Source organism: Amphibalanus amphitrite, unplaced genomic scaffold, assembly GCF_019059575.1.
Source record: "Amphibalanus amphitrite isolate SeventyFive unplaced genomic scaffold, NRLGWU_Aamphi_draft 000213F_arrow, whole genome shotgun sequence".
Lineage (NCBI taxonomy): Eukaryota > Metazoa > Arthropoda > Thecostraca > Balanomorpha > Balanidae > Amphibalanus > Amphibalanus amphitrite.
Window position 1 is genome coordinate 733,736 of NW_024881708.1, and position 19,870 is coordinate 753,605.

The 19,870-nt window shown below is 55.7% G+C and overlaps 1 protein-coding gene across 5 annotated transcripts in view; it reads left to right on the plus strand.

The window, feature by feature from the left end:
* Positions 1-19,870, plus strand: part of LOC122385271 (apoptosis-stimulating of p53 protein 1-like) — a 145,145-nt gene that overhangs the window by 96,018 nt on the left and 29,257 nt on the right. For all 5 annotated transcript variants that reach the window (XM_043373413.1, XM_043373412.1, XM_043373416.1 and 2 more), the window contains 2 exons: positions 7,023-7,151; positions 12,446-12,590. In XM_043373413.1, the coding sequence (XP_043229348.1) occupies positions 7,023-7,151; positions 12,446-12,590 (274 nt within the window). The remainder of the gene's footprint in view (positions 1-7,022; positions 7,152-12,445; positions 12,591-19,870) is intronic.

Consider the following 19,870-nt stretch of genomic DNA (forward strand, 5'->3'; position numbering starts at 1 on the left):
TGTTGCGAGGGTCTTCCTAAATGCTGCTGAGCTGAGTTATGTTGCGAGGGTCTCGACGGTACCGGTGTCTCTGCCAAAGCCTGCCCACAGTCCTTGCTGCATCATGTCCGTTTTGGCTCTGAACTGCAGGTCTGTTTTCGTGACATAGCCGTTTTCTCCGATGCCAGTTCTCCCTGTATAAGACCCGGATCGCGTGCGTCCTCTGCTCTTCTTCGCATGGTTTGGACAGGCTTTCTGTCCCTCCTCGTAGTTCGTCGTCGAACCGGCATACTGCTGCAAAGGCGGCCGGCTGTCGTGTATGTATTTGCAACAAATACGTTCACTGTTCAGCAGGCAGTGGTTTATAGTGGTGGCGGCCTGACTGACGTTTTTTCGGACTTTTGAACTTAATTAATTAGTTTTCGATTCGATTCAAAGTTGATTTTGATGTCAGTTTTGTCCGCTTCCGGCTTATCGTCCCATTTCTAGACGAGTTTTCTTGTCATCAACGTCTTGAACTTAAAAACAGTTCGCTTTGATGTTAAATATTCAAACGGATTGCATCTGTTTCGTTCTGAAATCGTAAAACTTTGGGACTGGCAGTGGCTGTTGCCCGCTCTACGATAAGGCTAACTAGCCAGTTCGTATGGCCAAACTTTTGTCTTCAATGTCATACAATGCTGATCGACCCCCACAAGAATCCTCCATGAATTCTATCGTTACCCGTTACTGGATCGGCTTTGTTAGCAAAAGTTTGCCAGTTCGGGTCTCAGTCGCCGAATGCTCTGTTCCGGGTAGCAAGACATCCTTGACATCGTGCGCTGTGCAGTATGCAGTTGACATTGTTTTCGCGGAGTAATTGTTGAATTATCGTGCTTAATTGAACTGGTGGGTAGCTTTGCTCGTAGGCCACTGTTTCGATCGTCTGTCTGGCGCCGATGCCTGTCTTTTATTCATTTACCGCTAACCTTTTCCTCCTCTCCTGATCTGCGTATCGGTCTGCTCTCCACTCACCATAACGGGTCAGGCGTCAGCTCATGTGCCACCCTTCTGCCGTCCCGTGCGTGACACGCGCCGTGCCGCCTCTGGCAGGGGTGCCGTGCCGCCTCTGGCAGAGGTGCTGTGCGTGACACGCGCCGTGCCGCCTCTGACAGGGGTGCCGTGCCGTCTCTGGCAGAGGTGATCGGCCGCTCTCAGCCGGCTGGTATGTCATTTCCGGCGTCATTTTCCGATGATGGCGTTCGATGTCGGAAGAGATCCGCCTCGACTCGACTGCCAGCTACCGACCCCGGGACAGGGCACACCGGACCAGGGCCTCACGAAACGCTTACAGACTATACCAGACACCATGGGTCAATTACCAACCAGACCAAATCTCATGGGTCACGTACAGACTAGACCAAGCCTCACTTACAGCTGAAACCCAGATCCCACGTGCCACCCTCAGAGCGTGAACAGACACTTGTCACCCACTGGGACTATAACCCCTGTCAGAACTGCGGCGGGATCCGGCATAATCTGCCTGACATGCTGACGCCCTAGCTGGAATTGTCTGATCTTGTTACCGTGTGCACGAGCAGACTCCAGTAGCACAGTGTCAGCAATGACCCGCGATTATATGGTCATTGCTGACGCCGGGGAGTTATTTCGGGGGTGTTCAGTGGCTTCCCTTGACTTTAAGTGGGTTCATTGACGTCCACGACTCTTGTCCCTATCGAGTGACCTTTGGATGACCCCGGCGTCTTCCCTTCTCCAACGACTTTCTGATACTTGCTGGGCAACAGCCTCCACTTCTGAAAGCTGGTCACGATCTTTCTCTGATCGAGTTTCAAGTTGGAGCAACAGTCGATGAGTAAAGCCATTTGTCAACCTTGCGCTCTGGCCCTGACCCTTGCCCTGACTCGGTCCTAACCTTGTTCACTGACTTCGGCCCTAACCAGGCCCTAGCCGTGCCCTACCCCTGCGGGTTAGCCCTGGCCCTGCTCCTGCACTCCCTCCTGTAGCCGAGCGTTTTGCCTCTATCGCCGCCGCGCCGGTGCCGCTCCGTCCCCTGTGGGCTGTTATTCGATTATCGTCTTCAAAGGCTCGCGCCGTGGCGACAAACCGCCGCCGAAGCGTTTATTTGGCGTTGATCTTATGCGGAATCGTCGCGAATGGTGATTCTGTGGTGCTGATTGAGTGGGTGGGGCGTGGGCGGCTCCGTTTTCAGAGGACTGCGGGTGGGCGGGCAATGGTGGTCAAGCGGACAAGTGTGGATCGGTTTTCTCACTGTATTTTGTGATGGCTAAAAACAGACTGGCCTTTCAAAGCATCTCCCAACTTTTCTCCAGCTGCACGATTCATTTATGGTTTATATAGTGTACGGTTATGACGTCAGGAATACGTCACTGACCCTCCCACCTCGTACGCCGCTGAACTGTGCGGTGGGTGGGCGCGGGCCGCTCACGGCGGTCCAAGACGCCCACCAGTCTCTGCCGACTCCCGAACTACGGCAAGGTGTGTCGACCGAGTTGGTTCAGAAGTTTGGCTGCGGGCTCAGCTGGCGCCAACTTCTAACGGCGATGGAACGATATTTCCAGAGGGATTGGCTGTTTCTGTTTCCTTCCCAGCGGGGAAAGGGCTGTCGAATCATGCATAGGATATACAAAAAAAAACAGCGTATGTTAGGTACATAATTTCATTAAATCAGGGTCACATTTGATTCAGTCCGTAACGCCATTCAACGGGATCTCACGAACTGCCCTTATGAAGAAACATGCATGCCTTACTTCCCACAGCAGTTTTTATGGAGCAATCATCCACCTGGCATATCGTATCAGAGAGCATGTTGTTATCCTTTCTTTGATCCCTTTGTGACCTTTTACATCAAGCGGGGTGCCGACGCAAATGAGGGTCTGGGTCGCTGGCTGCGACCGCTATTGTAGCCAAACTTTGGCGCGGCACGGCCTGAAGTTTGCCACGCCCAGTCGACAGTGGCTGGATAGCCGGGCGGCTCCGCTCGCTCTGCCAAACGGTGGAGATGGGCGGGGGAGCAGGCAGCTGTTCGGATGAAACGGTGAGGAATTGGGTATCAATTTGTGAGAGGAGACATGTCCCAAAAATATACTGGAATTAAAATTGTGACTCCTAACTGCACTAGAGCAGGCGTAGGTGGTAGGTGTTTCTAATGTCATTAGAAAGGCGATTACCCTCGCATGTTAAACGCACTCACGCAACCGCTCCTGAAACTACTCACTTTCACCTCTCTGTTTCTCTGTGACCCTGGTGACCCCTGGCGGTGACCCCTGCTCTCCTACAGCCGCACTTTCCGACTCCTCTCTCCAGTCTCATCGCCTGAGGCCTGTGATGAAACCTGTCGCCAGAATCGATCAATTTGTAGCTTTAAGAGGGGAGACAGCATCCGCTTTGTGGCCTTCTCATTGCTATCCCATTCCACTCTTTATCCAGTATCCAGCAATCTGCACGCCTTTTTCTGGCTCCGTTTTCCGGCCGTGGTGTCGGCTGGCGTCCCTTTCCGCTCGATTTGTTTGTTTTTGCGTCCGACGTTATTTCCGTTGGGAGCTCGGTGAGCCGGCGGTGCTCCTCTCCACAGGGGAGCGCCATATCCACCGTCCACCGTCCACCGTCCACCGTCCACCGGCCCCCCTCTCGTACCTGTCCCCCACAGCGTCAGTGACCGGCGCCGCGGGGCTTTAATCACGGCCGAGCTGTCCTGCGGCGCAGTGCTAGTCAAACCGAGCCCAGCACTGGTCAAACGGAGCGGCCGGCTTCAATCGCGCCCGCGGGCACACACCGACCGTGATTGGGTGCGGCGGTGATGGCGGTAAACGAACGGTATTGAGAGGGACGGCTCTGTCTATTGCATGGAGCCGATGCGCTGGTGGTGGCTCGCTATCGGGCTGTGGTCAGTAACGCCGGGTTTAGAGTCTCGGGGGTAGTATTTTAGCGTGCGGGGCTGCGACATGGCGCGGTGAGTCGCCATAGATCAACCCATGCATGACCTTTGGGTCACAGAATGACACCGCCTAGTCTCGTCAGTCGCCAAGCTAGCGAGCCAGCCCACATTAGTGCACAGGGCACCGAGTCACGAATTTATGCACCTCACACGCCACACGAAAGTGACACTATGCACCAGCACGGTCACCCAGCACCCCGCTGCACTGCGGACGCATTATGTCGGTGCAGTGCGGCTCGGTGGGAGCGGCACGGCTGTTCGAGGCGGTGCGCGCCGATAGGAACCGGCCGGCCGTGCCAGGCGGTACGTCGCGTGTCCTGTCCGGTCCGCCGTCGGCACCGGCACGGCGCGGCACGCAGCGGGTCACAGGACCGTGGCACGATGGGAGGCAGGCGTGGCCGACTTGATGGATGTTGGACGAAAACATATACGAGAAACGTACCGACCCGACAGGGTACGAGGTCAGTCACGGTGGCACATGACTCTGGGTGTATAACATGAATCAAACTACCACTCCCCTCCCGGCGCCGTCCCGACCCCTTCTCGCCCCCTGGCAACCCCACCCCGCCCCAGTCCCGGCGGGGGCCGGCCCCAGGGCGGCCACACATCATCGGGGACACCTTTCTGCGGAGGACGATATCGAGCGACGCGATGACCGATGGCGCTGACTCGGCACGGCCCCGACGCCGCAACAAAGCCGGCCGACGGCCCGCGTCGACGGTCGTCGATTTGTGGACGGCAGCGGCGCGTCGGAGCGGCGACGTCTGCTCGCCGTCGCCGCCGGCGCTATGTCGTTAGTCACGGACCGACAACTGGTTTTGTGCGTCGCCGCGGACGCCGGACATCGCGGGAGAAAGGATGGGTGGTCGAGCCGGACTCGGGCTTTCAACGCAACCGGAGCGATGGTAAAGTGTGAGACAAAAAGGATTACAAGAAGTCGCGTGATTGAGTTCATTTGTGGAGAGAATGGATGAGACTGAGCAGATAGGTAGATAGGATTGATTTTAATCATGCCCTGATGGTCAATTGAGGTGGGTGGAGCCAAGATTACTTTACTACGGTGGAGCAACAGCTCGTCTGTTTGTGATCCTGACCGAATGGTAGCATCATCTCTAAACTGAACGCATCGACAGCGAGTGCAGCATCTCTCAGTTACACCAGATCATTGGTAGACAGCGCTGGATGTAGTGACGTAGATCGACAGTGAAACCCAATATGCATCCAGGCCGTCTGTTTTCGCGGCAGACGGGATGCATTTCTCCATTCCAAGAGCCGAGAGAGCGAGTGAAGCCGTTCTCGTCGCAGGGCGGCGTCTCCTTAGCTCCGGGCGTCGAGTGTGTTTTGCCGATTGCCCTGGCACTCCAGTCAACTCGAGACGGCGGCAGACTTGACGGAAGGCGTGCCTGACTGGCGCGCGCGCTGCGGAAGGTGGCTCCTCTCTCGCGGGACGGGGTGGTTGTGTTTTTATTCTAACTGCTGCAGGCCCCACGGCGGGGTTCTTCATCGAATGGGATAAATGGTTTTGCTGAAAGGTGGTTGGAAGATATTCCTGGTTTGTTGTTGTTTGAGTGAGTGCAGTCGTCGGGAGAGCTGCGCTTGATCCGATATCAATGTGATTACCTGCGATGGGCAATTCTGTAATCCGATTATGCGATATTTGTCATGCGGTTGATATGGATTTCTTGCGACACACACAAGGACGTTTTCTGGCCGGACGAACATCCACTTTTTTGCCCGAACGCCTCCGCCGGTAAACAGCATTCAGTTGGTTGGTATTCTGATACAGGTGAATTTCTTGAGGCTGATCCAAACTATTTCAATATGTTGTGGACGCGTTTGTTTTGCTGTACTAGAACGCATCCAAAGTTTGATAGTTTTGGCGCAACTGCGCTAAATATGCATTCTATCGTCTGCTTGGCAAAATAAGGCACTTTTTACGTGCAGCACCGATTCGAAAGGAATGTCCTCTCGCTTGCATCGGAATTTGGAATGATTTGTTTGCTTATCGTTCTGCCTTCTTCACGGCTTCTTGAGATGAGGTTGCAATTTGCATGGGCACTTTTTATAGTGTTATAGCTGAGGGCCTGAGACTGTGTCTTTGATTGTGCAATTTCGGCATATCACAGGCTAGTGACGTAGCGGGTCGTGTCGTCAGTTGCGTCACGGAAGTCACATGCTCGCTTTTCACCGTGATTTGTGCTAAAAAAACTGCCCTAGGCGCGGGTGGGGGATGACTCGGCCGTTTGAGTGAGGTCGCGGGATGCCTGCAATTACTATTGTTCCTCCGCTGTTGCAGAATCATCATGAATTTGTTGGTCAAACGTTGAATAGAATACGTTAAGTAAAATTAAAGAAATGTGCGCGTGTTCGAAAATCGTGTGACGCTGTGCAATAACGTTCATGACGTAACATTTTGTTTATCGATGCAAAACCTGAAGCTCCTGTGGCTGCGCTAATGGGGTTCCAATGGGACTCCTACTTTAGCTATGGGGCTCCTACTCTAGCAGTTTCCTTTTTTTAGCGAATTTACCGGCGAACTGAACCCCGAGCCCTATTTCACACTGAAATATTTCGCGAGTTGGGTGTCTCAACTTTCTCCTGTTAACCTTTCACGAGGCGTGAGCGCAGTTGCTGTTCCCTCTGTCGCATCCGTCCGCCGGGGCCAGCCAAAGTTGGCCGGACTTCGGTGGCCAGTGGGAGTTCCGGAGCAGACCCACACACACACAAACGGAGAGTCCCAGCAGGATAGGTACACTGTCATTGATCAACCTGCGATTTAGCGTAGGAATTAAGCGAGTTTGGTTGGTTAATTCGATAATTACCGAGAGTCTCATCCCTAGCCTCGTTTCATTCAGCACTTCACTTCTACCGTTACTCATCCATGACCGTTACTAACTACCGTTCGTGCATGACGGGCATCCATGTTCGCACAAAGTATCCCTGAACGTGATTCAATGAGTGATTGTTATTGATCAGCGTGACCACTTTCTTCATTCGCAACCATTACTTGCATCCTCGTAATACCGGTGTTTGTATGCCTTGTTCAGTATTCAGTTGTCCTCACGGTGTTTATCCCTCTGTTTTTCAGCTACCGGACGGCGTCGAACTGACTCTCTCGGAGCTGCGAGAGATGGCCGGCAGGCAGCAGCAGCAGATTGACGACCACCAGCAGCAGCTGGTGGCCAAAGAGCAGCGGCTCAAGTACCTCAAACAGCAGGTGAGACCGGCGGTGGCAACGTCACCTGGTTAGCTTGAGGCCGCTAGATGTCACTAGTGGTGTGCGCCTGCAGGTATGCTGTACCGCCGAGCGTCTACCCAACCCTTGCTGCGGCCACTCCAAGCAAAATTAGTGATGAGATGCTCCTACTTTGGATAGGTAATGGGTGAACTTGAGACAATAAAAGCTGTTCTTGCATGAGTATATCATGTATATTTCACAACAGCCATATTTCCAGCAAGTCAGGAATTTGACTATCGCTGCGCTCATCAATACACCGCAGCCAATTTAGTTGGACCGTGGATGAGCTGGTAAAGAAAGGCTGAAGCATATCGTAAGCTTTGAAGGGGCTATCTAGTATCCTCAGAGCTTTACTGTGCAGTAAAGGCGATGTCGGTAGTTTCCAAAAGCGAAAGGCTCGTAAAACGCCTGAAGCCTACCCCGGAGAAATATTATCGCTGTAGGAACCAAGCAGTCGGCTTCGTCCGTCAAGTGGATAATCCTAGTAACCATACAGCAGATAGTTTTATAATAAATGACATTTTACACATATTTTTTAACTTTCTAAGGTGGCGCTCAACTCATTGTGTTCTGCGTCGAACGCCAATTTTTTTTCTGCGATGTACCGACTGTCCCAAGTCCCAACCGTTCCGTCTGTCTCGTTCATCCCAACCCGTCCCGTCCGTCCGGCCATTCACATTTCTTTTCTGGCCGTCGCGCCGCGTCTGTTCCCGGCTCGCGCTGGTCAGTAACTCATCGCCGATGAGATTTACGACTTTTCTGGGCCTTTTTGCCGGTCTGGTGCGGCCCGCCTCAGGTATTACCGGCTATCGCACGGATCAACGGCTAAGACGGCGGCGGCCGGCGCAGGATAGTGGAGAATAGGTGATCGTCGATACCGGATCACAATGGGGATTGTGCCCCCTGCACGGGCGCAGGAAATGAACGGCGGTGACGGAAAACAGTGGCGGCCCGGCCCGGGGCGGCGGTTTGTGGCGGGTCGCGGCCGGTCCTATACTGTCAGCCGCTCAGAACGCGTCTCTCAGAGTCGCAGCCGATTAACTAAGCCACTTTGACGGGCTGCGGCTGGCAGACGGGGCCGGTACGTGCGTTATTGTGGTGCTGAATATGCACTGCAGTGAAGTGGTACCGCGGCGCCAATATCCGCCCGCACGATACAATGGTGAAGGTCACACCGCGTTGAATCAATGGCTCTACTGCTTGGTCGATGCAGCAGTGAAACATTTGTATCATTGATCGCCAGAAGAGTCGTGCATATGTGGGACGTGTCCCTGCCTTGTGGGTCGATGAGGTTTGACCTTGACCTGGTGTTATTCTGCGTCAATTTCCATCGCTGTGCATTCTGGGTAACATCTGCCGCGGACGGAATGGGGCGGATGTGTCATTTTTGTCGCACTCGATCTGATAACGTTGCGCGGCAGCGACCGGATTGGTTGCTGAGGTTTTATATTAGTGTGATTAGGGTGCGTGAGCCACGGTAACGAAGATTCCTCTGTCAGAGGGCGTTGCCTGGCGTGCGGCGGAAAACTAAAGCGGGCGGGCACTCTTAATTAAAGTCTAGGTGCACGAATGCTCATCAGTTTTGTGCTTATGTGTTTAGAGCGATTTCTAATATCACTTTGCATTTCCTATTGCTGTACATTGCGCATCTGTCCAATCTCCATGTAAATTCTTGAACATGTATAGTTTTGTTTCAAACGGCCGTTGTTTTCCATCGGATTTATTTCTGACGGGCTCGTTTTCTCGACTCTGGCGACCCCGACAGGCGTTGTGTGGCCTGAATTGCCGACAATGGCGGCACTCAGTGCAGCTTTGTGTCGCATCGCTGTTTCACGGACTGCAGCTTGTATGGACGGGCTGTTCGTCTGTCTGGCTGTCGGCACCCAGCAGCGAACAGTTGTCCCGAATCTCTGGCCAGGACAGCCGTCTCGGACATGTGTCCGCGGGGACCGCCGGCCCCGGGTCACAGTGACCGCGACCCTGGCGGTCCGGTGCCGCTGTCGGCGCCGACGCCGTCGGCGACTGATATTGGGTGCGACTGTCGCGGCCGTGACGGAGCGGCGCCGGTCCGGTCCGCGCCCGGCCGTAGCCGAGCCGTAGCTGAGCCGTAGCCGAGCCGTAGCCGAGCCGTGGCGGGTCGTAGAGCGGCCATGCACGAGTCGTATGGCTGTGATGTATGGGCTGCTTTGGCCGGTGATAGCCAATCGTTAGCCAATCCATGGGCCGTTGGCGAAGCTCGATAAGCGGCCACCGGTGCTGGTGCTGGCGCGGCCGCCCTGCGTCTGGTCTGGTCTGGTCTGGTCTGGGTCTGGTCTGGGTCTGGACTGGTCTGGTCTGGGGTTAGGACGGAGCGTGTCTGGTCTGGGTCTAGACGGACGACTGACAGAGATGCTGCTGCGCCTGATTAGAGTCAGTGTATCGAGGCAGGTCGCAGGCCTGTTGCCAGTCTCGGCTAGTCAATTCCCTCTCCACAGCCCAGGTGCGGACAGACCGTTGGTGCACCGTCGTCTCCGATGTTGACACGGACTGATGGCCGTTGTGGTTGTGGTCCAGGCCAATCATTCTGTCTGCCGCTTTCCCTCGTCTTCTGCTCAGAGCAATCCGATTACCGTCAGTGCGGGCGGCGGGATGGCAATGTGCTATTCACGGGGTATGTGCTGGTGGCACTGTCCGCATCACCATTCACCGGCAACTTGAGGCTGATGGTTTGTGAATCAACTAAGGAGCTTATTTGCAGAGCTTCTGAAGGTAGTTTTGCGGTGACATGCAAATATGGATGAGATATTCAGCGTGGTTTACTGTTATTTGCCACCGTGCTACCACTGAAAAGGCAGAGCATCTGTGAGAAAGAACTTTTCAAGAAATCCTAGATCGGTTTTGCATGGCTCATCAGACTGGAATTGGCACAAATTCCAGCCGTCGTTTTGGACTGGCATTCGACAGAAGTCGACCGTTGAATAGCTCCGCGGCCGTGACATCTTATTGGGCTACCCAGGAGGTCGGGCTTTCTCTTCGATTGGACTACAGCATCAAAGCCGGGAGATCGAATAATGAAAAGGTAGCTGAAGAAAGGAACTGCGAAGTGGCTTGGATGGTATAGCTCAGGCTTATATCGCCTGGATATTTCATTTGTCATACATTTTGAGTCACTGAATCACAGTAGATCCCGTTTATATCTGCTGACGCCTGGTTGATCTAACCAACATGGACAGTATCGACTTGCCTTCATCTACCAGCTCTGCGCTGTGTGTGCACAGTGTCAACTGTTTTCCTTTTCGACAGGTAAAACAATGGCTGCGAACCGCTCGGCTGCGTGCCGGTGTGTGTATTTTTCACCGTCTGATCACGTGTGACGCGGCCGCTGACGGAGGCGCCGGTCGCAGGAATGCCGTCGATCCGTGCTGCAGTTGTTAGTCCTGCGTGTCGTTCGCCACCCAGCTCATGTCGTGACATTTTCCCGTCGACCGGCGCCCGATTAGCCCGGTCAGCGCGAGTCCTTTCTATTTGCGCGGCGCTGCTGCACAACTTTCCGGCGATAACGCCGCCGCTGACGGGGGCCGTCGCTCGGCCCTGGCACGCTCTCACAGCGGCGCCGCTCCGGCAGCCTTTGGGTCGCGTCAGTCGAGCGGACTTCATGGCTCGTTTCTGCCTCGTGCCGCTGTGGGCGGGCGGCGGTCGGCCGGCGCTGGAGCGGCTCGCTGCTGTGTCTGTACGATCGGTGTGATTTAGGAGACGGTAAAACGTCCACCGGCGCTGACAGAGAGTCGCACCGATCGTTTGAGGACGAGCCCCGGCTGGACACCGCGGGAGGTGCTGTGGGGATGCTGGCAATGGTGGTCGGTGGAAGGGTACTGGGAGGTTATGGTGCCGGTGAGAGGAGTCACGGGTCGGTAAATGTTCCTGGAAAATCGAGAGGGTGACCCAGAATACCACCTGTTCTTGGACTGGCCATACTGACGGATTATTGCGGCGAATGGAGCTCGTGCAGTGAGCGTGAGTTATTTGCGTTCCATACAACCCTATAATTTAGTAACTGCAGGCAAGTTTGCTTGGATTGAACGAACTACGCGCAAGAGTGGTCTAGCCAAGCGTCATTACTGTCAGTTTTAAACATGTCAGCTAATGCTGTCCATACAACTTGGCGAAATATTTGACGGGCTAATCTTCCACCGCGGTATCCTGGCTTCTGCTGAGACGGACTTGGCATTCTGAAACGCTCAACATTAATCACAGCGGGATTAAATAATTTCTGACGGCGTGAATTTCATGTCGGGGGTTGGCCGCTCTGCGGTCTCGGTCGACGGAGACCATTTGTTACCGGCGCTGTACGCCGCGCGTGGCAAGAGAGCCCGGAGCGGTACCCACGCTTCGACAGAATTAACTGGTATAAATAAACAACTTTGAGCCGGGGAGCATTGATAGAGAAGTGAGACTGGTAAAGACTGGAACGTTACTATGACAGACATTACAAATACACATGATACCATCCCTCACTTAATTACGATCTATGGTAATCTGACCAACAGAGATACGATTTGGCTACGCGTTTACATAGCATCTATCTGATACGGTATAGTTCTTGCTAATACACTGCGGGAAATGACAATGCTGCTATGCAGAATGACAACTGACCCAATAAATCTGCAGCAAGGACGGCCATTCTCGCTGATCGGAGTATAATTCACCGGTGGGGACTGATAGTAAATAAATCACCGGACAGCCGATATCTGGTCGAGCCCGGGAAGAATTGCCCTCCGGAGGACGGACATTTCAGAGTGATCACTGTAAAACTGGCTCGATTCCGCGCCCTGCAGAGTCCCGGGCAAAGGCTGCGGCCGGCTTTTATGGCTAATGAAATGCCAGAGAGGATTCTTCCTCTTCCTGCGAGGCCGCTGTCGAGTCGGCACGAGACGGCTTACTCGAACGAGTGGTCGTCTCTAGGGTAGAAGACCTGAGGCGCTTGCTAGGACGCCGGAGCTCACGGACTGGCTCATGGGAGGGTGTTACGGCTGGAATAGTTAGCTTTTCGTGTTTTTATTTTTCAGGGATAAGAGCAAATCACCATAGGTTCTTAGTTATTCGTAGTTGATAAGCAGTTAAGCATTGTTGAGCGATTCCGCTTGTTTTGTGTGCACCATGTCCCTTACCAAATCATTTTCCCTCGCCGACTCACCACTTCCCCCAGCCATGTGACCGGATAGCTGACCGGGCTGTGACCCTGGCTATGACCCACCGACCCAGCGACTGACCTGACTGTGACCTGTGTCCGCCAGGAGAGCCGCCACCAGGCGATGAACTCAGAGACGGAGCGACTGCGCCGGCTGCGGGAACGGGTCGAGGCGCAGGAGCTGAAACTGCGCAAACTGCGGGCGCTGCGCGGTCAGAGCGAGCAGCAGAGGGTCAACAACAACGCACTGAGTGAGTACCGCACACATCCACGGCTGCTGCTTTCGGTTTATGTTGCTGTGACATGAAAAAAATGCAAGGTACAGTGTCAAAGAAAAGACATTTCTGTGAGTAATTCCTGGAATAGTTAAATGGAATCGATGTAAAAAAAAATACATTTGCGTGAACAATTGGAGTCTGGTCTTCTAGTTACACGATTTCGTCATGAGCCATTCCCGCTCGCCGCTGGCTCCGATGCCTCCGACTGCCGTCCACCCTGCTGTCGCGGCTGTCGGACGGACATCGGTCGCCATCCATTGTCCTGTCCGCTGTCCGTCGGTCGCCGTCAACACCCGACTGGGCCGTTTTTGTGGACCTTCTTGAAGGGGTTCGTGTCGCAGAGGTCGTGTCGTTGAACCGTGAAGGCCCCGTGAGCCCACCAGTTGATCGTGTCCGTTCGTCCTGACATGTCGTCTGTTCGTCACGGAAGGTCGCCTATTCGTCTCAGCTGGTCGTCGGTCGATCTTAGACGATCTTGTACCCCTTTCGACCCCGGTCAAATGTCGGTGACAGTCGACAAGTGACCGTCAGAAACTGTCGGTGGCAGATATCCTATTCCTGTGGCAACGCTATGACGTTCAACAGACCAAGTCTGACCCCGCAGGCGGCGCTCCGACGCTCGAACTCCTGAAAACGACGGCTGAGAGCCGCATTGTGGACGTCGATGACAATGGTGCTCGTGGCAGATGGCCGACCGCTCAAGACAGCCATTTGGAGGGATTTCAAAGAATGGTGCTCATGGCATGTGGTGCCTATGCTAGAGCTCCGTATATCCCCCTGGCGGCTCACAGCTCGCAGCTCAGCTCACACGTTGGCTCCACTATATATCCGGCCATCATTTACAACCCCATCGTGCGCGCGAGGATGATGAACGACCGTCCTCTGTCTCCGAGAAGACACTCACTCCAAAGTCATATCAGCATACCTCTGGCGACACGAGTAGCCACCAGCGGACCTCTGCGCCGGTTCCAATTAAAAGTTGAATGTCTGGGGAGCTGCGGCGGAATGGCTAATTACTCGGCCGGCCGCGTGACCCGGCCGAGGAGCGTGGTACAGCGCGGCGCGAGCCCGGGTCACAGCCGCCTCCTCTGGGACGGCCGCTGTGCGAGCGGCGAGAGACCCGAGCTGCACGCGCCGCGGCGAGAGGCGCCTGCTCGGCGTCTGACGATCCAATAACGACTTCCCGACGCGCGTGGGCCGCACCGGTCGCCTGTTGTTCGCCGCCGCCGCCGATGCAGGTCCCGTTATTAATTACCGACTGCCTGTGTGGCCCGGTGGACGGAGGACGGACTCGTTCCCACGGATGGCTGCCGGCCTGTGTTACCATCTGAGGCTGTGGAGTGATTGCTGGCTGCGTAACTGATCCATTCCGGGCGGGGTTTCTGAAGTGAACTCTTGTTTCACAGTGAGTCTACATCTAAGCACTATGTAACCATTTCCCTACGAACTAGCAGTTAGTTTGTTACCACATATCACTCATATACGATTTATTGTCATTGGTAAATCTGTTAGGCCATTGCCGGTGATACTAACTGTCGTTTATTCAGCTGTGATTTGATTAAGCAGCTAATTCCACCTGCTCACTGCCACCTACATGAGTGGCAGATTCGGCAATTGCAACGTATGTATGGGGATGATCACTACCAATGCCTAGAAACCAGTGCCCGCAGCTTCGACACACGGCCGCATCGATAGCGGCGACGGTGGAGCGAGAAGAACCACTCTGATAACCAGTGGGGAAGGCGGGGCAGGGACGGCCGAGGGGCGAGCGGTGCCGCTGCCGGGCAGAGTCTGAAGTGAGGAGCTGTGTTCGTTCAGGCGCGCTGACGGCGACACTCCACAGTCCATTTCTTGTGGAGAGCCCCGGAGGTGTTGGCGGTGCTATATTGACACCGTCTGAAGAGCCGGACGGACGGACGCTCAGACTGGGCGTCTATTGAAAGAGGCGTTCACTGTTACAGTGCTCCAGGAGCCTCTGGCTCGCCGAGGACACGTGTCCGGGCCCGGGCGTCGGAAATTACGCGGCCGTCAGCGGTAAGATGAATGGTGGCAGCTCTGGGCCCGGGCAGCGCACATATGCAGAATATCCGGCCGGGCCGCCAGCTCTGTCCCGGGCTGATTGGATGGCCGAAAAATGGCCACTGGCGGCCGCTGAAGGTGGGAAGGTGTGTCTGACGGGTGAGATCGACCGCGAGCGACTGCGCCGCGGGGATCGCCCGCAGCCGTCTCAGGAGCCCGATCTCGACTTGTCGCCGGCCGCTCCCGGGCCGAGATCGGGAGACGGCGGCGTCAGTTGGCGAGATATCGGAGATTTGGAGCCGATCAGAGCCGAGAGATTCATGGCTCGGCGCTCCGGCTCGGACGGTATGGCCGCGCTGTCTCTGGAATTCGGTCCTAGATGGACAGCCGATGGTTCCGCCGCGCGCCGGGACGGTAAAACAGAGAGGACCGACAGGCCGGCATAGTTATGTGCCCGCTTTATAAAACGACATCCATGTTAAGCTTTTATCGCAGCGCGTGAGAGATTGTCAGTCCGGATAAAAGCCCTTGAGTGGTGTTTTATTATTCATAGATTAGAATCGACGCTGGGCTGAACAATCGAGGGATCAAAAAGTCGTTTCCGGCGACAAACAGCTAGGTGTCCTTTGTTTTTGGGTGGTCGGCGCTCTGGTTGAACGCCAATGACATTTTAATGGACTACACGCGTTTTCGCAGAGCAAATGGACACATTCACACAAAACAATGACTGTGTGTACCAAATAGGACAAGAACGCAGTCTTGGAACCACTATATATTTCAGTTAAGCGTTTTTTTGGCTCCAACAGTACCACCAGTTCTGGGACCGGTATCAATCATGGTAGAGGCTGGACACGAGGCCCAGGCTCGACGAAGGCTTCGCACGCCTGAACGTCCGGTCGGCATTTAGTCGGTCGGCCCGCGTGTCGTCCCGCCTCAGAGTCGCCCGGTCCGCCTGTCGCCCCGCCTCAGAGTTGGTCCTGTCGTTCGGCCCGGCTAATCCGCCCGCCTGCAGTCGCGGCGGTCAGAGTTATCGACGCGGTAATGTATCGGCCGGCCACTTCGGCAAAGTTTGCTGCATCCATTATTCATTCGATGCAAATGGGCGGCGATTTGCTCCGAGGTGACCCCCAGTGGCCCGGCTGGCACGGCCGTCGAGAGCCGCTCGCCGCCGTAATGGGACATTGATTGGACCAGAAGACGGGTTCACTGTCTGGCCGACCGCATTGCAGTAACTGGTCAGTGTTAATTCGAGGAGGAGGATATAATATGGTGTATACTGTATATAGTGTGTATAAAATGAGATCCTGTTTTACACGTCTTGGTAAATGCTCATATGCAGAAAATTATAGGATGAATCTGAATTCATTTGACTAGCTTAATTTCAGCCAATCAAATTCAATCACGGACAGGAACCAATCTCATTTCAATAGACAAAACCCCACGCTGAAGCCCGCCGCGCCGTTCCGAGCCAGAATAGCCGACTGGCTGCGTGTGTGGCCCCTGGGGGCGTGCTGGTGGCGCGAGGAACCGATATCGCTGTCGGTGACGGCATGACCTTCTGGAGTCGATACCCAGCCGCTGGCGACGTATCGACAAACCGACCCGCATCGGCCACAGGGTATCGCGATTCCCACATCGCCAGTGGCGGGGCGGAGGGGTGTTCGTCGTTCACACGTCATCGGTCATGGACAGCCAAACGGCGTCAGTAGTCAGTTGCGTCAGTGTCAGCCGTCAGCTGCGTCAGCGGGCGACTGACGTCGGCCGAGCAGCAACTCGAGTCGGTCCTGACCTGACCTGACCTGACTGCAGCAAAAGACAGTAGCTCGGGTCGGTCCTGACCTGACCTCACGGCACCAGTGAACGGCAGCTCGGGTCTGTTCTGACCCGACCTGACGGCAGCCGGCGGCGGGCGGGGAGCAGACGCCGCTGGCTGCCGTCCACCATTGATTACTGTCGCCGCCAGCCGCCGGAGCGGTGTGCCAGCACGGGCGGCGTGACTACCCGAGGGCGCCGCCCCCGCCCCCGTCCCGGCGGCGGCCACAGAGGCCCGACTGTGCGTCAGGGATGAGACCGCCGGCGCCGCTCTGTCTGCCCCGCCAATGTCGCCGACCCAGACAGGCCGCGGGGGTGACAGCGGGGGACGGGGTGGCACCCGCAACAACGGCAACAACAACCATGGCTGCGTCAGACATCCGCGACGGCACCGGAAACGACATCGGATACAGCCGGAAGCGATCATCGGTAAAGTACACAACTAAACCACAAGTTGAGAGATCGCCGGCTGACCGGCCGATCAGCTGGCCGGTTCCCGTGAAGTCGGCGGCCGTCGAGCCGTGACCGACCGAGTGGTGGGATGTGCTCCAGTGGCTCGGCCGGATGTCGTTCGGGCCCGACGGCAGAGCGGAACAGAGCGGTAGTTACAGTCCCTCCGGGCCTCCGTCCGTGTCTCCGTCCATCCGTCGGTCCATCCGTCTGTGTGTCCGTTCGTCTGATTTGGGACCTTGGCGGCGAACGTTGTAGCTGGTATGGTGGCGAGTGGTAGTGACGGTGACTGCGAGCGGGACAAAAGGCTTCGAGATTGCGTGCGGGAATGTTTGGCCGCTCCCAAAGCCGGCCGGATGACGGAGGCCCCTGTGTCGGTCGCAGACGGCGGCGGCCGATAGTGTCACGTGGTGCTCGTGTCGCGTGCTGCTCCGTGCTGTAGGGCGCTGGCTGGCTCTTTAGTTGACTAATCTCTTTAGTTGCCCCTTGATTGCTGTCCTGGCCCGTCATCCCCACGTGCGATGGTGCGGTAGCGTTTTCACTACCATCTCGGCTATCTCCTTGCGTGTCTTGCAAGCGATGCATCTTCTTTTCGCGACGTCGTCAAAGGAGCGATTGGCGACGGAAGTAAGCCGATCCGGTGCCGCCGAATCGGCGAGAAGGACCGGATCTGCGGCCCGTGGCGCGGGACCGTCCGGCCGGTCAGCTGAGGTTAGCGCCCTGACCAGAAGGCCGGCTGAGGTCAGCACCCTGACCGGGGGCCGGCTGAGGTCAGCACCCTGACCGGGGGCCGCCTGAGGTCAGCGCTCATTGCGCCGGGACCAGCTGAGGTCATCGGTCTGAAGGGGCGCTGCGCGGTGTCGTGTCGCTCGCAGCTGTGACTCAGAGGCCTGACGTCGGAGGGTGGCTGACGGCTGTGACAGCTGAGCGGTGCTCAGAGATGTGTCACGCGGGTCGGGCCGTGTCGGTGGATCGTTAGGATAGATCAGGGATGATGAACCGACGTCGGCCGCCTGGCGCTTGTCCCGCAGAGTGACAGCGATCTCCGGGCCTACTCGACAAGCATGCTTAGCCGCTGAGGTTGGCAGGCTCGGGGCCTTGTACATATATTCTACACTTGGTGGTCACCTCACAGTCTCTTCCTACCTATGGAAATGCAAGTCTCTTCCTATGGGAGATGCCTGAAGCACTGCTTTGACCAAGTACACGTAAAACCGATGCGTATCTCCCAATGGTGCTCCCACCTCATTCCTGAGTGGAATGGAATACCAGTTTCATGTTTGTGTTGAAACCCCACTTCCTCGGTTGATGTATGTGGCACCGGGGGATGTCTCGGCGGGGAAATTTTTCAACAGAAATATTAAGCATCGAGCCTGTGTAAAACTCCCTGCGGCTTAAGTTACGGGTGACGGAGACTGATGAATGACCCCATGTCACACATTGTTCCATGGGCCGCCTATCATCGGTGGCGAACAGCCCCCATTAAAAATGCACGCCACGGCGAACCGCGGCTAATCGAATAATCAGCAGGGAACGTTGAGGAACGTTCTGGGGAATATGTGCCCGAGACTGCCAGAGCGGAACGTACACCCGGATACCGGGCCCGTGCACAGGCCACAGCTATGGTCGGTCGGTGGGCAGGTTATTTATCCCACAGAGACACGTGTTTGGAGCGGCTAGCCACAGTTAACTCGTGTCCTCGAGCGCCACTTTCTCCTTTCAATGACTGAAAATGGGCCCGCTGATCCAGCAATTGTGGTCCGGCAAATCCCATCTGATCACAACATAACTAACTAGTACCTACGCTTTTTTGTTGTCTTTTCTTGCTTACTACTTTTTCTATTTGGAACGACTGGATGGTTATTTGTGGAGTTATGAGTCAAGGCAACATCTCGTCATCGCATTGTGACAGTTCTGACTTGTTCCTTTTAGCTCCCTTGGCATGAGTAGTATTATGTCATGAATTTGAGTCCTGTTTATAGACGGAGTATAATGACGGCTTTGATCGGAATCTAGGATGTTTCGCACTCTCCACGGCGCTGCTACAATGGCAGTGATTGATGGACGTGGCCAAATGGATCTCCCAAGCCCCGGCCTTATCCGTGCACACCATCCTCCTCCCGTGACGGCAAGGGTGTTCCCGAAGAATGCAGCGCTCGCGTCAGAGCGCTATTTAAAGCCTCCTCGGAGCGGCAGCTGCTGTAATATTGAAGCGCTCAATATTGGCAGTCATTTTTTAACAGCCAGTCAGGCGCTATGAAGGCAGTTTTCTAGCGACTGCGCAGCTCACGGCCCACGGGGACTCTGCTTGGGGGTGGATTGACCCTAATCCTGTGCGTTCCTCTGCGCGCGTGCCTCTATTACCGGTCAGACCTGACCGTCTCCCCAGGGCAGGCTGCCGAGGAGCCCGGTGAGCTGGCCCGTCCCCACTGACCGGAGAGGCAGCTCATGGTGTGCCGGGGAAGTCAGAATATCCCCGTCTGAGTGCATTGACGGTGTATGGAGCCGCTGAGAGCGGAGGGGCGTGCTCAGACTGATCAGCCCTGCCCGGCCTGACCCGGCCGACGGGTTGTGCTGCCGTCCCTCCTCGGACAAACACGGACTGAGGTATGCCGAGGCTGACGTTGGAATGAATTCCCGCATCCACCGGCCGGTCAGAATCCTGGGGAGCGGGGTCAGAGGTGCAGTCACGCAGTGGTCACATCCGCTTGGGAGTTTGGTATCAGGTCGACGCCTGAATGGACTGCACCGGTCTGAGCTGCCTGCTGATCGTGAGCATCGTGCATGACTCCTGACCTGACCTGACCGGACTGGCCTGACTCCTGTGCAGCTGGCCGACAGACGCTCTCAGCGACGTACCAATTCCGCCATTCACGAAGTCTTGTTCCCTGTCCCCTCACCCTTCCGTCCTCCTCACGGAGCCGGTATTTAGCTAATGAAAGAACCAGCTGGTGAAACATACAGAGGCCGCT